General features: G+C 49.2%; 1 protein-coding gene across 14 annotated transcripts in view; it reads left to right on the forward strand.

The window, feature by feature from the left end:
• LOC144144338 (eukaryotic translation initiation factor 4 gamma 1-like) overlaps positions 1-18,535 on the forward strand; it is a 123,238-nt gene that overhangs the window by 41,876 nt on the left and 62,827 nt on the right. For all 14 annotated transcript variants that reach the window (XM_077675750.1, XM_077675751.1, XM_077675746.1 and 11 more), the window contains exons 6-9: positions 2,101-2,388; positions 3,586-3,664; positions 4,467-4,699; positions 4,787-5,354. In XM_077675750.1, coding sequence (XP_077531876.1) covers positions 2,101-2,388; positions 3,586-3,664; positions 4,467-4,699; positions 4,787-5,354 — 1,168 coding nt within the window. The remainder of the gene's footprint in view (positions 1-2,100; positions 2,389-3,585; positions 3,665-4,466; positions 4,700-4,786; positions 5,355-18,535) is intronic.

The following is an 18,535-nucleotide window of genomic DNA, read 5'->3' on the forward strand; positions in this document are numbered from 1 at the left end:
CTTACAAGAGACACGTTTTTTGGTTCCCTTGAGCGTCTCTTGTAACGAGGTTTTACTGTATCGGCAAAACCATTTCTCGTCAAGGTGCTGTGAGTGATGCCCTTTCATTCGGGATAGAGAATATATACTTGACAAAAATCGGTTGTCTGTCCCTTTAAGCGTTGTACCGGCAGCGGACGCTTTCTTTTTGCCACTGCTTGTACTGAGTAGCTGGGGGGCTGTAGCCAACGGCAAAATTGACGGCACTGCATCGTTTGCGAGTGCGCACCTCTTCGACATTCAGTAGTACTTCCTCCCAAGCTCCGAAAAAAGTACCCTTCTGTGCAACCGCACTCAAAGAAATGTTGACAGCAAGTAACATCATTTTCTGCTGGGGATGGTTGCAGAGCACGCATTCATTCGTTTAGGATCGCAGGGAACATTAAGTAATGTCACGTTTTCTTGCCAGCCTTTGCAGTACGTACTTAGAGGGGTGAGACAGCTGCGCATATTGCGCAGTTTTGATACAAATGGGTTTTCCTGCACCGGGCTGCTCCAAAAGCTTGAAATTCGCGAAAATTGCGCCAAACTGCTCCAAAACAGTCTGAGAGCCAAGGCTTTTGACGCTCCCGTCAGTTTGAGTGGGGAAAAATGCTTACTGACGGCATAATTTTCCAGCACCGCCAGGGTGATGTTGTTTGTGAAAGTTTAATTGATTGCTCATTCAATGAAAACCCGCATGAAATTTACTTGTGTTGATAAAAAAACGACAATCCTCGAAGCGCTGTATCTCCGGAACGACATCACTGGGCGCCGCCATCTTGGTGTGGAGAAGATTGGAAAGCATGGCCGCCGGGCAATGCAGTTGCTCGTGTTTCAGGCAGAGGGCTCTTCGCCGATTTCTACCGTTGTTTTGATTATGGGGGTGGCTGGGTTTACATTTAGTCGTTTGATCTGTTGCGGGAAGTTCCGCAACTTGAAAGACCGGAGTTCATCCTAAAACAGCGTGGGGCCCGCGAATTCGCCGTGTTTCGGCCTTGAGTGTGAGGAGCGGTGCGCGCTTGAAGTGAAATTTTCGACTCGTTGCGGTGTTATAAAACGCTGGGTTATTGCTGACTTTGACAGCGAGCTGGCGAGCGGCGGGAATGGGATGATCGACACTGCCGAAGTGGCGGCGCAGGCTACATCGCCGCAAAATGTTCACGCAGTGTCCGATAATGGGACGGCCCGGGCTCTTATTGCACGCTAGTATTAAAGGTTCATTTATCTGAAGTGAAATTTAATGCCAAAAGTGAGGTGGCTAAATATACCAACTTTACTCAAATTACGATAGTTGTGAACGTGCACCTTGGGAAGTGAAATGGGGGGGGGGGTGCTGGTGGGGTGCGACGACTGTCACCTCGCTGTGCGCAACTTTTGCCGTGGCTCTACACTTGTGTGTAAAGCCCCGTCTGGGAATGCACAAATAATAATTTAGGCATTCACATGATGGTAAAAATGCCTTACAATTCAGTTTTTTCAATTCGATATTCTCAACGGCGCTCCACGCTATCCATGCATAGAGCCTAAGAATTTAAAAATGGTTTGTAAAGATGTAGTGCAGTTCGTACCTTTTGATACTCTGGTAGAAAAACTCTATTGAAAGGCTGTTTCAGTGTTATGTGCGTTCAAACCTGATTAAAACGTCCACTTCCCCCCCTCCCTGAGTTGCCAAAACTTTGATTTTTTAGGCTCCTAAGGTGACATAATAAATGTTCTTCTGCTCCAAATCAAGGTTCTTCTGCTCCAAAATCGAGATTTCGCTGCTCCAAAAATTGCTCCAAAATCTGGTTCAGCTGTCTCACCCCTGTACTTATTCAAGCATTCAAGTCTACTTGCAATTGTGTGTATACAGTAAATTCTCTATCAGCAAAGTGCAGGTGGGTGGGTTCATTAGGCTGGTAAGTGGGTACACAACTCTGCATTCACAACTCTGTCTCCCGTTGCCCGTTCCTTTGTTGTGCTTGTCTGAGCCCTAGTATGCTCCCCTTTGGGGGGCATACGGGCAGCCAGCAGGCAAGCCCAGCTTTTTCGGAGTGCTGCTTTGCAGCTCAGCCGCTTCGGCCCTGTTCCCCTGTGCAGGTGCAAGCCGGCCAGGTGGGCGGGGGTGGCGGAGGGGGCCCCCCCGGGGGGCGGGGCCCCCCCGGAGGGGGTGGGGGGCCCCCGTCCTTGGGCCGGCCGCCGCCGCTGGGCCAGGCGGCGCCCCTGGGCCTGAGCCCGCTGAGCACGCCCCCTGGCGGCCCTCCCCAGCCCCCGGCGGCTGCCTACCCCGGGGCCCTGATGGCCAACTTCTCGAACCAGGCGGCGGGATACCCGGCTCCCCAGCACATGCCCCAGCCACCCATCCTGCTCAGCAACTGCATGAACCTGGTCAGTCCCTTCTCTTCCCACCTGCTGCTTGGCGGGGCCAAGGGCAGCTGCTCAATAGATTTTATACAAAAGGCATCTTGTGTAGAGGGTATCCATACAGCAAATGTTCCCAAAAGGCATCTTGCTGTCATTCATTTAATCGGGGTGCAGTTATCTAGATGAAGAGTGCGTGCAAGTTCTAGAAATACGAAAAAAAAAAAATACGGATGTCTAATTTTTTTTGCAGTACCCTTGAAAAATGCTTGAGCGCTTTAATTTTCCTTTTATGAAATATCGCAGTTTCAGTTAGATAACTGCATTCTACATACATTCAAGTATATGTGTGCCAGATCTCATTTTTGTTGTTCAATTGTAAGTCTCCAAAAGACTTTCCACAAGACATGAAAGGTACCAGAAATTCCAAAATGAGAAAATAGTTTGAAAGTTTTGTATTCACTGAAATCCAATTGTCACCGCGTGAAAGTTCATCACAGTCAAGAATACCTTTTGTTCAAAACACAGCAAGTCGTTTGAACCCTCCGGCACTGTAATTTGACTCTTCATGGCGCAACTTCCACATCAGAGTTGGTATCACAACCATGGTCGCGGTGATCAGTGGCGGCGGTAGGCCTAGCGGCAGCGGGAGCGCCAAGGACAGTGGCTGTTCCAGTTGCTTTCAGAAATGTCTTCTACTGCCTTTTTCGGTGCTTGCGTACAGTTCAGTCCTTCTGGGTGTTGAAATATTTGGTTTTTCGGGCTGGCCATAATGCGAAATTGTGGAGGGAGCTTCATAAAATGATCGATCAGTAGTGCTTCGTGAACATGCGCAGCCATTGGATCGGACCACCATCAGGTATCATCCAATGGCGGCTGTGCGCTCAGTGCCGCGCAGTTAAGAATGCTCAACATATGCATTCTTTTCTTTTCATTTTTTTTCCCTTTTGCGCTTGATAAATAATTTTTCCATCCCCGAATGTTGTGTTGAGTGCCATCAGCTGTCGCAACTGGCGTTTTAGCCGCCCCACTGCTGTGCGGACACCGTTCTGTGATGTGGAACCAGCGAGGGGAATTCCGCTTGGCTCAGGAGGTGCTGCCATTGGGCAGCTGTGCAAATGACTGCCCCTCGGGCCGTGAAAAGTAGTGGGTGCAGTGGTGCGACCAGAGTGCTCTGCAGAGTGTGCCCCAACAGTGGGTGTGCCTTTTTCTTCTCTGCTGCAGCCGTATGCGTCCCAAAGGCCGGCCCAGTTCAGTCCAGGACCCCAGTACGTGTACCCGCAGTACCTGCAGCCCCAGCAGAGTGAGTCCTCCTTCCCCCCCTTGCCTGCCGCCGGCTTTGCTCCTGGTCTCTCCGCGTGTGTTCAGGGCCTGCCAAGCAAAGCAAAGAAAGGGCAGTGCTATTGGTGGAGTTTTGAACACGTTACTGGCAACTGCTGGGGGTGTTCTAAATGTCTGGAACATTGCTTTTACTGCTGAACTGTACAGACTTTGGCTGAACAAAGGCTGCGAGGGAAAATTTGTTGCATTGTGATTTGACTTTCTTCCGAATTCTTTCACCATCAGTGTCTGTTTGGATAAATACAGCCTTGCTTCGTAAAGGACAGACACTGTTTTTGGATGCAATGAACAAAACTAGGAATGTGGTTGGTGGCATTGCTTATGTTAGTTGTGCTGTTGATGGCAGAAGCAAGAGTACTGAGTGCTATCAGTTAAAATGAAGGGATTATTTGCCACGTTGCTGAGAATACTATTTGAGCAAGCGCGCAGAGGCTGTCTCTCCGAAGACTGTGTTGAAATGTATTGGTAATGCTCAAAGCGCACGGCCCAGTGGAAACGCTTTGATCGCACAACTTGTGTACAGGCTGAGTGAGCTACCTATTGGCTGACCGCAAACATGGTGACTGGTAGCTCTGCCTTGCGCTGCGTTATGGCACTGAGGCAGCGCGATAAATGTTCTCTAAAAGCCACAGTAAAGGTACTCGGTGCAGCACTTGCACTGATAGAAGTGCCGCCAACCAGTTCAGGTGTCCTTGCACGTTCATGCTGAAGACGTAGAGGTGTGTGCGTGTGGTGTGAGCCCCGTTCCCCGTGCTCTGGTGCAGCGGCGCAGGTGTACTACGGGGCGCAGGGCATGATGTCGGTGTCGCTGCCGGGCGGCGGTGGGCCCCCCCAGGTGCAGGCGCCTCGGGGTCAGCACACGTACCCGCAGGGGGCCCCGCCCCCGCAGCTGCAGCCCCGCCAGAAGCATGTGCTCGAGATCAAGGACCCCACCACGGGCCGCAACATCCTCGAGGACATCAACAACGCTGCCGCTGAGCCCAGCCCCCCGCCCCCGGTGGGTGCTCCTCCTCTGGCTGGGGAAGGGGGGGAGCCCGTTTGCGGGAGCGCGCCTCACCCGCTCCCCTCGCCTCTTCCCGCCCAGGAGCAGCCGGCCAGCGACATTGCTGGCATGTTTGCCGCCCAGGTGGCTGCGGCAGCGTCGTCGGGCCCGCCCGTCAAGTCGTGCCCGCCTGCACCGGTGCTTGAGGCCAGCCCTCCCCCGTCTTCTCTAGAAGAGGGCAGCCCTCCACCCCCTCCTGGGGAGGAGGAGGAGGAGGAGGAGGTGCTAGTGGTGGCTGCTGCCCCTGAGGACAGGAGAGAACCGTCGCGCAGTAGTAGCCCCCCCCCACCCGCGCTGCCTGCTGTGGCGGACGAGCGTGGCCCCGATGTGGTGGCGCCGGGGGGCATTCCAGCGGAGCCCTCGGTGCTGGCGGCTCCTCCCCCAAGTGAGGCGGCGGCGCTAGGGTCAGTCGAGTGCACTGGCCCCGGTGTAGTAGAAAGTGTGGTGGTGGCAGCGCCAGAAGTGGCGGCGGACTCTCGAAACAGTGAGGAACAGGCAAGGACGGCTGTGGTTGTGGAGGAAGCACCAGCGAGGAAAGAGCCGGCCGAGGAGACCACGGTAGCGGCCCCAGCAGAGACGACGACGACGACGCGGGAGGCGGCCGACAGTGGTGAGTCGCTTGTTCACTTTCCCTGGCGCTGGGGCATCAAATCGGGCATGCCCGTGGGAGGGAGGTGGGGCTCTGCTTCGGCTTCTACCTGCCACTGCACGAACGTACATGCAGGGCCCTGTAGGCACATACGAGCTTGATTGGTGCAGAAGAAGAGCTAGCAAACTTTGCCACAGAAGGGAAGAAACTGAGGGGCCGTTTGGTTTGCTCATTATTTCAAGTCGCGTGTAACCACGAACTCCCTGTCCTCTGGCGCACCTCGGAAAGTGACGAGCCACATCACACCGAGTTCTCTCAACCAGAACATTGTGTCTATAAGCAACCATGGTTTCTCTTAAATACCTCTGAAGACAGCGATGTGCTGCGCTGCGAGTCATTTCTGCAGAGACTTTGTGCTGATAAACAACCACCCGAATGCCAACAAACAAGGTAGCCATGAAGGGGAAAAAAAGCAAGAACGAAGGCTTGCGTTCTCATGACGTTCAATCAGCAGCATGGGATAGGCTTGTGCTGTGGCGCCTGTTTTTTGAAACGCCAAAAAATGGCAAATGTGCTCCCCTAAAACACAACAGAAAATGCAAAGCCGTGTAAATGGTTTTAAAAATGTGTGCCAGCAGCAGGTCGTGTGGGGAAAAAAAAAAGGCAAACGAAACACCCTGCCTGTGTTTCTAAGCCGCATTTGTTTTCATTTCAGTGATTGTTAATAAAGGATTGAAAGGTAGCTTGTAGATGTCACTTCGTTTGTGATGTTTTGGTTGTAATTTGTCTGCAGCTTTAGTGATTTATTTTATGGGGACCTTGTAGTTCACTTTTAATATACATTTAGAGGCAGTTTTATTTCATTTATGCGGTAAAAATACTTTGTAATGGATATATTAGTGTGCTACAGTGAATAAAAGGACTGGGAGCTGGTGGTGACTTGCCACTGCTTCCATAAAACACTACTGCCTGTGATAATCATTCATCAGCATTTTCTTTTTTGAAATCAGGGCATCAACCGTGAAAGCAAACAAAAGCATCAGATTTGTGAGGATCATAGTGTCCGCTGCAATGTGCAGGCCAGCTTGCCAGAGCACCTCCGTGCTGTGTGGAGCGAACCTTTCCCGATTGCGGCTCAAGTTGAAGGTGTCGGTGACAGTTGGAGTGATGATAAGCTGCTGAGCTCTGCTAGATAGGCAGGATTCTGAATGCTCTCTCGCTCCCTCAACCTGCACCCTGGTTGAGGGAGAGATCCCCTTCCCGTTCAAGACATCCGAAGGTACGCTAACGGTTTGTCTCGTACCTTGGATTCACCCTTCCTTTATTCTTCTCACCTGAGGCCCTTAGTGCACCATGTGGCTCCTTTCTGAACTTCATACTGCCGAGCCCAGTGGCACATGAATGAGCCTACTCCTTGTCGTGCGAGCCCCCTGTTGCTTCGCCCTGGTATGGCTCTCAGTTCTGGGGGAAGTTACAATCGAGGGTGGCACCTAAAGGGCTACTGAGGTGGGCTTTTTATAGTTAATACCTTGGTTGGTTTAGGCCTATCAAAGGGCTACTGAGGTGGGCTTCTCACAGTTAACACGTTGGTTTAGGCCTACCATTTTTTTAGATGCGACTGCATCTCATTCACTCGCCTTGTCCATGCAGCGGCGTCGGCATTGTTGTCGTCCGCTCCTCCCCCATTCTCCTCGCCGCGCGAGGTGCGCTCTCCGCCGCTCACCCCCTCTCCTCTCTGATGCCCCTCTCTCGCGAGGGGCATTGGATTGGATTCGAATGGATTGGCTTGGGTTGGATATAGATTGGATTGGATTAAAGTGGATTGTGTTGGATTGTGTTGCGTCATAGCCGCAGCAGACGCACTGGCGCTGGCGCATGTGCAGTACTCTCTCTTCCGCGGTCTCCTCTCCTTCGGGCGCGCTGCGCATATAACCGGTGTTCCGCTCTCCGGCGGCCTTTCGGTCGATGGTTGCTCTCTGCTTGTGCTTGAACCCCCCTCAGCGTTGCATCACACCAGGGTTCCCGCGAGGGGAGGTGGGCGTAATTTTTCTTTTTCAGCATATTTTGCATGCGGACTGCGGTATTTGTTAGTAAAGTTAGCCCGATGCCCACCCTCTGCTTCCCCCAACGCTACTAGATCAATTTGTTGCAAGACTGTCTGAAAGCGGTGCCCAAACGTGACTCCTCTGTCCCCACCCGTGTGGTGGCGCTGCTGCCACGGTCAGCCCAATCGGCGGGCGCTTCGTGATGCTGCACTTCCCAGTGAACATTTATGAATGCTGCAATCGCTATTAGGGATTTTCACAGAGTGGGTTACTTGAATGCTCATATGCAAATAAATTTTCAAAGCCAGATGATAACGGCCGCGGCGGCCGCTTTTCTGATGGAGGCGAAAAGCGAAAACGCCCGTGTGTACGAGATTTCGGCGCACGTTAAAGATCCCCAGGTGGTCAAAATTAATCCGGAGCCCTCCACTACGGCGCGCCTCATCGTCTGCGTTGTGTCGGCGCGTTAACCCCTACAATCAGTCAATCAAAGCCAGATGATAAAAACACATACAAAAGTATGCACAAAGCAACTCAAAATATACAAACATTTCCATTTGTGGGGTTAGATAGCTTAATTGGCATGTTAGTTTAAGTACTGTTGTTGAGGCTAGAAGAAAACAATGTTAAGGATTACTGTAAAACTTCGGTGTTGGTTAGTTTGTTCTAATTGTTTATAGTTTGCTGAAAGAATGAATATTTAAAGCAGTTGTTACGACTTGCATAGGGTGTTATTGTGCGCTCATGCCTTTGTCGAGTTGCGTATCCAGACGAAAATGGAAAAACTTCAGAAATGTCTGTGTTGTAATATCCCTTTATAGTTGATATAGAAATTTTAGTCTAGATAAACGGTTTCTTTTTGTTAGTGTTGGTAGATTAGCTCTATTTGAAAGTTCCGAAATTGAAGTGTGTCCGAAGCTGTTGTAAATAAAAGGAATGGCCTTTTTCCGCATTTTTTTCTACCTTGTTGATATTAGTTTTGGTGAAAGGGTACCATGCAGGGGTGAGACAGCTGCGCATATTGCGCCTTTCTGATACAATTCCATTTTCCTGCGCCAAGCTGCTCCAAAAGCACGAAAATGGCGAAAATTGCGCCAAACTGCTCCAGAAGAGCCTCAACGGCACGGATTTTGATGCTCATGTCAGTTTCGGCGGGGACAAAAGCCTCCCGCATCCCGCGGTCACCGCTTTTATCGTCGGTCAATCGCAAACACAGAAATGGCACAGATATAAAGACTGAAACGAAGCAAGCGATAGCTTCTAAAACTCGATTCGCTTTCCGTCCGGGTTCGCAGAAACGGCCTTGTCGATTAGGCATCGCTGTGGCAACAAACATGGCCACCGCCTGATCTGGCTGCTACCAACGCGCTCAGTGCGTATCGCCGATATTTGCCTTGGTTTATTTTACGCTATCAGCTGAGTTCCAGTCTTTTCATTCTATCTGTTGTGGCTCTGAACAGTGACGTTAACTCAAGGATATGGTTTGAGATTGGTGCCAGATTACGGGAAGTTGGGCGGCTCGAAAAAAAGTTCATTGAAATGTGGGGCCTACGACTTCGGTGTGGTTTGTCCTTGAGTGCGAAACGCGGTGCGCGCGTCTATAATCGGGTTCTTGAAGTGAATTTTTTGGCTTGTTGTGCTGTTGTAAAATGTTGAGGTGTTGCTGTGCTTCGAAGCGCGATCGCGAGCCTCGGGGATGGAACGGTTGACACGAAAGTTGCGGGCTGTGCTGCGGCGCCGCGACCTGTTCAGGCAGCGCCCAATAGCTGCAGGACTACACGGTTGCCATAGAACGCGACTATAACACTTGATGTATGCAAAGTGAAATTTAATACCAAAATCTAGGTGGCTAAACATTAACGCTACTCAAATGACCATAGGGTGAACCTGCGCCCCGGGGACTGAAACGGGTAGGCTGGTTGGGCTATGCGACCGTTAGCTCGAAGCTGCTCAACTGTTGCCGTGACTACAGTCGTTCGTACAACACAGCCTGGGATTACAAAAACAATAATTTTAGCATTAAAACAGCAAAAAAAAAAAACGCCACAATTGCGGAGCCCTTAAATTTGATAAGAGTTTTAGCAGTCCGTCTGTTCCGTCGTGTACGTAGTTAACGTGCTCACCGGGACTCGTCTGGGCACTTGGGCATTCGTAGCCGTAGGGGGATTAGTTGCCCGCGCCTCCTCGCCCTTCCGCGCGCGCAGGCGCAGACCGGTCCCGTCAACCCGGTAACAAAGTAACCAACAGAACAGACGGACTGCTAAAACTCTCTAATGTTAACGGCAGTTTTGTTGTCAGTGTTCGGTGCAGGCGCAACACAATATCACCAGTTAGGAAAAAGGTACTGCAGTTAGTACTTTGTGATACTCTTAAAAATTCTTTCAGGTAAGGCTGTTTAAGTGTTCTGTGTATTCAAAACTGATTGAAATGTGCACTTGACCCTGCAAATTACTGAAATAATGATTTTTAAGCTCACAAGACGATGTATTAAATGTCCCTAACTGCTCCAAATCAAGATTCTTCTGCTCCAAAATCGAAATTTTGCTGCTCCGAAAACTGCTCCCAAATCTGTTTGGGCTGTCTCACCCCTGTACCATGTAATGGAAGCATAGTCCAAAGTTGGTATAACTATTGTTTTATAAGCAAGAAGGCGGATGGAGGAGGTTGAAAGTTTCAATGCTCTTCTGAGGAAAAATAGTTTACGCATTGAAGTGTTAGTTACCGTATTAATGTGTTTAGTCCAATTCAGGTCATTTGTTATCCGTAACCCAAGATACTTATAATGTGGGACTTCTGAAAGTTTAGTGTACTGGGTAGTTGAGTATTCATACTTCACTGAATTTTTCTATTAGTGATTTGCATAAACTGTTTTTTTTGAAGCTAGTAGCCATTCGCCATTCGTCACACCAGGAGGACACTTTTTGTAGAGCATTATTTAACACCTGTTGGTCTGCGGGACAGCATATTTCTCTATAAAGTACAAAGTCATCAGCGTAGAGGTTGATTTTAATTGGGAGTCCATCAACAATATCATTAATAAAGAGAAAAAGGAGTGGTCCTAGCACGGAGCCCTGGGGAACGCCAAAGTCAACAAGCTGTCTATTTGAGCTGTGATCAGCAAAGACAACAAATTGTTCACGTTTTGTTAGATATGCAGAAATCCAGTTAACTACTTGAAAATTATTGATTATTCTACCTATCTTACATATTAATTTTGTGTGGGAAACCCTGTCAGTCTTTTGAAAAGTCCATAGAAATAACGTGCGTTTGTAGATTTTCGTAACCCTGCGATGGGCGAAGACAAAGCTATGCAATGAAACCGAGTTTCAGTAGAACAAATGCAATCGAACGCCTTGTTTTATGAATTGCCGCCGTTAGTTCGCTTAACATTGCCTTTACTGGACACGGAGCGAGGCCTGTTATCAGGTCCTCTTCAGATGTGGGAGTCAGGTTTATTCTAGTGTCACTAAATAGGTTACAAAGTATCGGCACTCTTTTCTTTTATTCTGTGGCGCCACCATGATCATTGTTGAGTTTGCATCACGGAACATTTGTTTACACTGCGACTGCTCACGGGAGTCGCCATTTTGTTCATACATTTTAGTCTGAAAACTATGGTAGACTTAGCTTGACCTCATTTTCCTGCAGCTACGTGTCACTGATGTCGTTGCGTGCGCAAAGCAAAGGTAATGTGTGTGGCAACATTTCAGCAGCAGAAGTGTGTTTGAAGGTGCTACTGTGCTGCATCTTCGGCAGTCTTGTTAACAAACAACCCAGTAGAAATTAGCAGCGAGCCCGTAGAAGCGGCAGTCTCTCAACACTGATAAACACGAAATTGTCTGCTGTTGCTGGCTTGCATAAATAAGTGGCGGTACTTTTTTATCTGCGCATTGTATTTCCAGATCTAGTACAGGGGTGAGACAGCTGCGAATATTGTGCAGTTTTGATACAAATTTGTTTTCCTGCGCCAGGCTGCTCCAAAAGCTTGAAATTTTCAAAAATTGCGCCAAACTGCTCCAAAACAGTCTTAGAGGGCTCTCTTTTAGCGCCTACGTCTGTTTTAGTGGGGGAAAATGCTTACTGACTGTATAATTTTCCAGCTCCCCCAAGGTGATGGTGTTTTTAAAGGTTAATTGATTGATCATTCAATAGAAAACCCGCATAAAATTGTCCCAGAGATATATATTTTTTTAAAGTCACTATGTCAGGTTGCACACATTATGTTCTGTGAGTTTTTAAACTTTTCCCATTGAAAACCATTCCACAGTCCTGTAGAAAAAATACTTATGTGTACTGAGGTGTCAAACTACTTGTGCAAGTTGATGAAAAGACTGCAATTTTCGGAGCACCGTATCTCCGGAACGGCATTACTGGGAGTCGCCGTCTTGGTGTGGCGAAGATTGGAAAACATGGCCGCTGGGCGAAGCAGTTGCTCGTGGTTCAAGCAGAGTGCTCTTCGCTGATTTCTACTGTGGTTTTGGTTATAAGGGTTGCTGGGTTTACGTTTATTCGTTTGATCTGTTGCGGGAAGTTGTGCGACTCGAAAGATGGGAGTTCATCAGAAACAACGTGGTGGCCGCAAATTCACTGCGTTTCGGCCTTGAATGTGAGGTGCAGTGCGTGCTTGAAGTGAAATTATTGCTGCCTGAGCGAGGTTGCGAGCGGCGGGAATGGGACGACCGACACTGCAGAAGTTCCGGCGCAGGCTACACCACCGCAAAATGTTCAAGCAGTGTCCGGTGGCAGGACGGGCCATTATTGCACTCTAGCAATAATGGTTCTTCTATCTGAAGTGAAATTTAATGCCAACAGGGAGGCGGCTAAACATGCCAACGTTACTCAAATTATGGACGTAGTGAACGTGCACCTTGGGGATTGACATGGGAGGGCTGATGGGGTGCGACGACTGTCGCCTCGCTTTGCGCACTGCATGGTTCTACACTTGTGCGTAAAGCCGAGTCTGGGGTTACAAAAATAATAATTTCAGCATTCACATGCTAATTAAAATGGCTTACAATTGCTTAGTTTTGTATTTTTTTCATTGTTTTGCTATATTTTCAACAGCACTCCAAGCTGTCTATGCATTGAGCCAAAGAATTTAAAAATAGTTTGTAAAAAGGTATTGCAGTTCGTACGTTGCGGTACTTTAGTAGAAAAAACTTTATTGAAAGGCTCTTTCAGTGTTATGTACGTTCAAAACCGATTTTAAAAAGTGCACTTTTCCAATCCGAGTTGCCAAAAATTTGATTTTTAGGCCCCTAAGGGGACATAATAAATGTTCTGCTCCAAAATAAAGAATTTGCTGCTCCAAAAACTGCTCCCAAATCTGATTCAGCTGTATCACCCCTGCTAATAAAAAAACTGCATTCCTGGTTCGGAGTACGTTCTAGTGCCCAATTGAACACCTATATGGAAGACAAGTTAAAGCAATGGTCACGGGGCTGGAACAGCAGCCTGTGCCAGACCCCTGCCAAACCGCCTTTCTGGCTGCTACAAAAGGCAAGTTTGCTCGCTCCCAGGACGGCTCCCAAACCCATGTACGCTGTTCCACCCTTGCTGTAGCATTACTTTGTTTTAAATGATGAAACGTCCGCGAACAGTTATTTCTTTTGCAGTACGCAGACACAAGTGGTGAGACCGGAGATGCCGAGCGGAACGCTCCCCCTAGTAGACGGCTCTCCTAGCGCAACTCGCAACCGCAGCGCTGCGGTGGCGAGAGTCGCGGCCGGCCGCCTTCTCTCCATGGCACCTGCGAAACTGATGAGGCTGATTACTTTTTTTTTTTTTTGTACTTTATAGGAGCGGTGCGCCGTCTATCGCTTGTACATCCGGTCGCGCGCCCGGTTTCGGTATTGTCATGCGGGCGCTTCCCGCTTTTTGCGCCCACGAAACTGATGTCTATCTGATTTCAGTTCACTCAAAAGGTGCCAGCTTGTTACTGTCTTGTTTGAGGGTCGATTTTTTTTTTGCTGATTTAAATTCTTCGGATGAATCTATTTTGAGAAAAAATTAATTTTTTTAGGGTGACCGTAAAGTGACAAAAAAAATTGTTTGTGTTGTTACACACATGTGGTTTATTCATGAGTAACACAAGAAAAATTCTAAATAAAAACGAGAGGGTAACAAGCTGGCACCTTTTGAGTGAATTGAAATCAGATAGACATCAGTTTCGTGGGCGCAAAAAGCGGGAAGCGCCCGCATGACAATACCGAAACCAGGCGTGCGACCGGATGTGCAAGCGATAGACGGCGCACTGCTCCTATAAAATACAAAAAAAAAAAAGGAGCAAAGAGCCTCATCAGTTTCTCAGGTGCCAGAAGCGAGAGGTGCCCAGTGGGCAATACCCAGCGTGCCCCCTCGTTACCAGATGCGCAAGCAATTGCCGGCACGTTGCTGAAGTAAATGATAGAAAAAATTAAAAGAAAAGCAATCGGTGGAAGAAAAAATTTTGACGTATTTTCGAAGTGTGGCAGGACATGCCAAGCAAGAGAAGTTGGTGAGAAAGGCACGCTTTTTAAACATACAAGCGATGACGTACATGTACGTTATTAACCATTTTGAAGGTGTTTGCCGAGGACGTATATGTATGTCCGTGACCCAGAAAGGGTTAAATGTTTTCCTGAAATGAATGTTCGATTGTAATACCATGGCTACTGCATCACTTTCACCAGCAGTATCTGGGCCTGGTGTTATCAGTGGGGGCGTTATGCTGCTTACGTAAAGCGACGGGCTTATGCAAATAAGGAGATGCCTCAAGCTTTTGATTCATTGTTAGGGAGATACAGAATAGGGGACCACAAGCCCGGGTTCCCCCAGCGGATCGCCCATTTTCCCAATCAACACTGTGGGCTGCAAAGACAGCTCAGCTAAGTTTGTACATTTTGCCAATCACAAGTGAGAAATTGATATAGCTGGAAAGCATGAAGAGCTTCTGCATGTGAAAACACTCCGGACGCATGAAGGAGCATGACCAACGCAGGCCACAGTAGTTGCAACTGGTCGCCGCTCACTCACTGGCACGAACTTTGCAGTGAAGGCCACCCCAGTGTCTGCCTGTCACACTGTGTTGACATTGTTGAAGCATCAGGCATCTGACAGTGAACAGGCATTCCTTGGAACTGTTTTGTCCGCAGATGACTGTCGGTGCAGGGCCACCCTCTCAGATTCAATATCGACACGGGAAACGGCAAATCCATCTTTACCACCTGCGACATTCGGCTTGTTTAGCCATCACTGTCATGTGCCTGTCAGCTTCAAGGTGTTCACACACCCTTGATCAGCAAACCCTTTGTCCAAGCCTTGTAGATGCAAACCTTTGTCGATGCCATCATCGGGAAGGTGACCTCAAGAGACGAATTTTCTTTATTGCGACAGGGACTTAGCAAGCTACGAAGAGAGCACATTTTAACTTGTGCAAAGGAGCAAGGCCATTTGCTTTCATAAAAGCATTCCCATTCTAATCCATGCGGAAATGAAGCTTGAGCTGCGGCGAAAAGAAAACATTGGTGTCATATCAGCTGTTGACGAGCCAACTGAATGGTGTGCACATATGGTGGTAGTCCTAAGACCAACCTGTGATGTTACAATTTGTGTGGACTTCACTGAACTCAGTTGTCATTGCCTGAGAGAGTGGCATCTGATTCCGTTCGTTGAGCATACTCTCAGGAGGCTGCACTGCTCAAAAGTGTGTTTTTCAAAGCTTGATGCCAAAGCTCGCGACTGTTAGATCTGCAGAAGTATGGATGGCCGAGCGGTAGGAAGTGACTACTGCAAACAGTAGGCCATCAGGCCCGCGAAAGACATGAACATGCCGAGCCGTTTGCCCAGAACGAACTGTGTTTATTTTCACAAACCGGCCACTCGCTGCTGTGCCAGGCTTGCACGGCTGAACACAAAACTATCAGCGCCGCGTGGGGGCGCTGCACATGAGCTAACATTGTAACACTCCTCCCCTCTTAGGAGGAAGACTATGGGGAGTACCTATTCACTGGTTTCCTAGTCCTCGTGCCACGTCGCAATTTCGGTGTGCTAGGCGTAGGCACGACAGAGTCAGTGTTCATGTGCACACCACTGTTGAGTACACTCCCGTCGCTGTCCGTGGCACAGCTACTCCCAGAGAAGCTATTTCCAGGTGGCTGTTCCTGATGAGGCACTTCCGGAACAACTGGTGCATGGAGAGGCGGCGGCTCCAGCTGTGGTGGAGCTGCAGCGATAGCAGTGTCAGGAGAGGTCAGAGGTGTTTGTGTCGGCACAAGGCGCAAGTGGTCGCTGTGTCGGTTTCCCAAGGTGCCATCTTCAAAACGGACATGGGCTGATGACGGTGTGACGTCCACAACACTGGCCGGCACCCAAGATGTACCCCTGTGGAAGTTTCGCGCATACACGTCATCACCTGGCTGCAGTGATGGAGCCTGCGGGGACCCTCTGTCGCCGTACAACTTCTGCTTGAGTTGTTTTAGAAGTACAGATGCCTGCAGGCTTGACCTCAGGACATCCAACGGAGTCTTGAGCATTCTTCACGTCAAAAGCTCACACGGTGGCCGACCTGTAACTTCATGTGGTGTGGTCCTGTAGTGGAATAGGTACCTGGAGATTTGCGTTTGGAAGTTGCCAGAACCAGACTTCTTGAGTTTGTTCTTTACAGTTTGTACAACTCGTTCAGCTGCACCGTTTGAGGCAGGGTGATACGGCGGTACGAGCATGCAGCGTATTCCATTTCGAGCTAAATCAAAGTACTGGGCACTGGTGAAGGCAGGACCGTTGTCAGAAACTATGACGTCAGGCAGGCCATGCTGAGCAAATGCAATTCTCAAGGCAGAAATGGTAGCTTCTGCAGATGTGGAAGACACAGGAAAGACTTCTATCCACTTTGAAAATGCATCCACAATAACCAAGAACGTGTGACCTAGGAATGGTCCCCCACAGTTAATGTGAAGCCTTGACCAGGGTCGCTGTGGAAAAGGCCACTGCGTCTGCTGAACCGGACGTGGTGAGTCTGGCACGTAGCGCAGCTCTTCCAACTGTTGGCAATGTCATTGTCAATGCCTGGCCGCCAAACATGGCTCCTGGCAATCATCTTGCTCTTCTCGATACCTGGGTGGCTGGCGTGAAGAACACCAAGAACTTGGGCCTGCAATGATTTTGGAATCGCGACTTCTGATCCCCAGAGTAGGCAACCCTCATGGAGACTGAGTTCTGAGCTTCTTGTATTGAAGGGGTTCCACTCTGGTCCCACTGGGAGGCTTTCTCCTTTCAGAACAGAAAGAACAACATGACCCAGAACTGGATCATTTCTTGTGGCTTGGGCCACAACACCAGGTGAAAGGAGTCGCGGATATGCCTCCTGCAGCAAGATTTCAGCAGGTCGTGGTAATGCAGTGGTGTCAGTTGGCAGAGGCAGTCTACTAAGAGCATCGGCGTGGCCAAGATCTTTGCCAGGCTTGTATACAAGTTCGTACTTGTACGCAGAAAGCTTCAGAGCCCACCTGACCACTCGAGGCGAAGCTTGCACAGGAATGGGCTTGTTGGCGCCAGCAGTCCAAGAAGTGGCTTGTGGTCAGTGTGTGCTTCGAATGAGATGCCCCACAAGTACTGATGGAACCGATCCACACCAAACACTAAAGCCCATGCCTCCTTGTCGAGTTGACTGTAGTTTTGTTCTGCTTTTGACAAGCTCCTCGAGGCCATCAGCATCTTTGTGTGCCAGGACTGCACCTATACCATAAGGCGATGCGTTGCAGCTGAGGCAAACAGGCCTGGCAGGGTTGAAATGCACAAGAACTGGAGCTGATGTCGCCAAGTGCTTGCAGGCAGTGAATGCATCTTGTTGTTCTTGTCCCCACTCCCAGTTCTTCCTTTCACTAAGAAGCAAGTGCAGTGGACGAAGGAGTTTTAGAAGATTGGGTAAGAAGTGCCTGTAGAAGTTGACAATTCCCATCCTCGTTGCCAGTTGTTAGGTGTGAGGAAGTATGGATGGCCGAGCGGTATGAAGTGACTACCGCGAACAGTAGGCCATCAGGCCCGCGAAAGACATGAGAACATGCCGAGCCGTTTGCCCAGAACGAACTGTGTTTATTTTCACAAACCGGCCACTCGCTGCTGTGCCAGGCTTGCACGACTGAACACAAAACTATCAGCGCCGCATGGGGGTGCTGCACATGAGCTAACATTGTAACAGCGACGCTACACCAGAACATGTGCCTGTTTAACATTGATCGGCTCTCATTTCTAAGCCACAAGCTTGACCGGTATGGACTGGCTCGACCAGTCTGGAGCTGAGGGCTGGTGCAGGCCAGTGTTCGCTTGGTTGCAGTAAACCTATCCTGTGTTCCAATCTTCAACACGAACCACAGCCGATCACTTTACAACTACACCCAAACTGTTTGTCCAGAAACTATAGCAGCAACTCCAATTCCCGCCGCGAGAAGGCGGCCTTAGCCTAAGTCTAAAGAGACTCTCGTCTGGCCGACGCTGCCTGTGCTTTGAGTTGTAAATCACCTTCGTCGTCGCGTTTTCATGCCAGAAAACTCTCAATATGTGGTCTACCTGTTTTGACTCGACCATACAATTACAAAATTACAATTACAACCTATGTTGTTTAACACCCAAGATTGCCTTTGCACGCAGCTTTAGTGGTTGTTTGTTTGAAAGCCGAATCTCATAGCCCAGGGTTCTGTCATGTGTTGGGCAGAGTGAATGCCAGCGTGCTGAATTCTTTTTTCGCTGTTACAGCATTTTCACATGATATCGCTGTGCGAAAATATGCTTTTTTGCTTTTAAGTTGTTTTGAATGCTCTGGGTATCCGTTGTGTGTGCGTGCGCGTGCGTGCGTGCGCGCCCGAATTGGATTGGGTTGGAAAACGTTTATTGAGCATAAAAGTGGGTGGCCTTCTTCGTCCAGACAGCCGCGAGCTAGCCGCAGCTCCTAGGGCACGAGCGATGAGGCGTTCTTGTTCCTCGCACCGTAAGCTGGCCAGCTCGCGCTTCCACGGGGGATGGGGCAGGGAGGGGGTTTGGCGCGTAGGGATAAATCATTTTTTTTGCGTTTTATTTTAATATGCTTGGAGGTCTCAAGTACCGACTGCAATCTCGCTACCGAATTATTTGCCGTGAGTGAAAACTGCACGGTTTTCCGCGATGCGTTTCACACCGCTATCG

Source organism: Haemaphysalis longicornis, unplaced genomic scaffold, assembly GCF_048455015.1.
Source record: "Haemaphysalis longicornis isolate Haplotype H1 unplaced genomic scaffold, Haemaphysalis longicornis Haplotype H1 scaffold_7, whole genome shotgun sequence".
Classification (NCBI taxonomy): Eukaryota; Metazoa; Arthropoda; class Arachnida; order Ixodida; family Ixodidae; genus Haemaphysalis; species Haemaphysalis longicornis.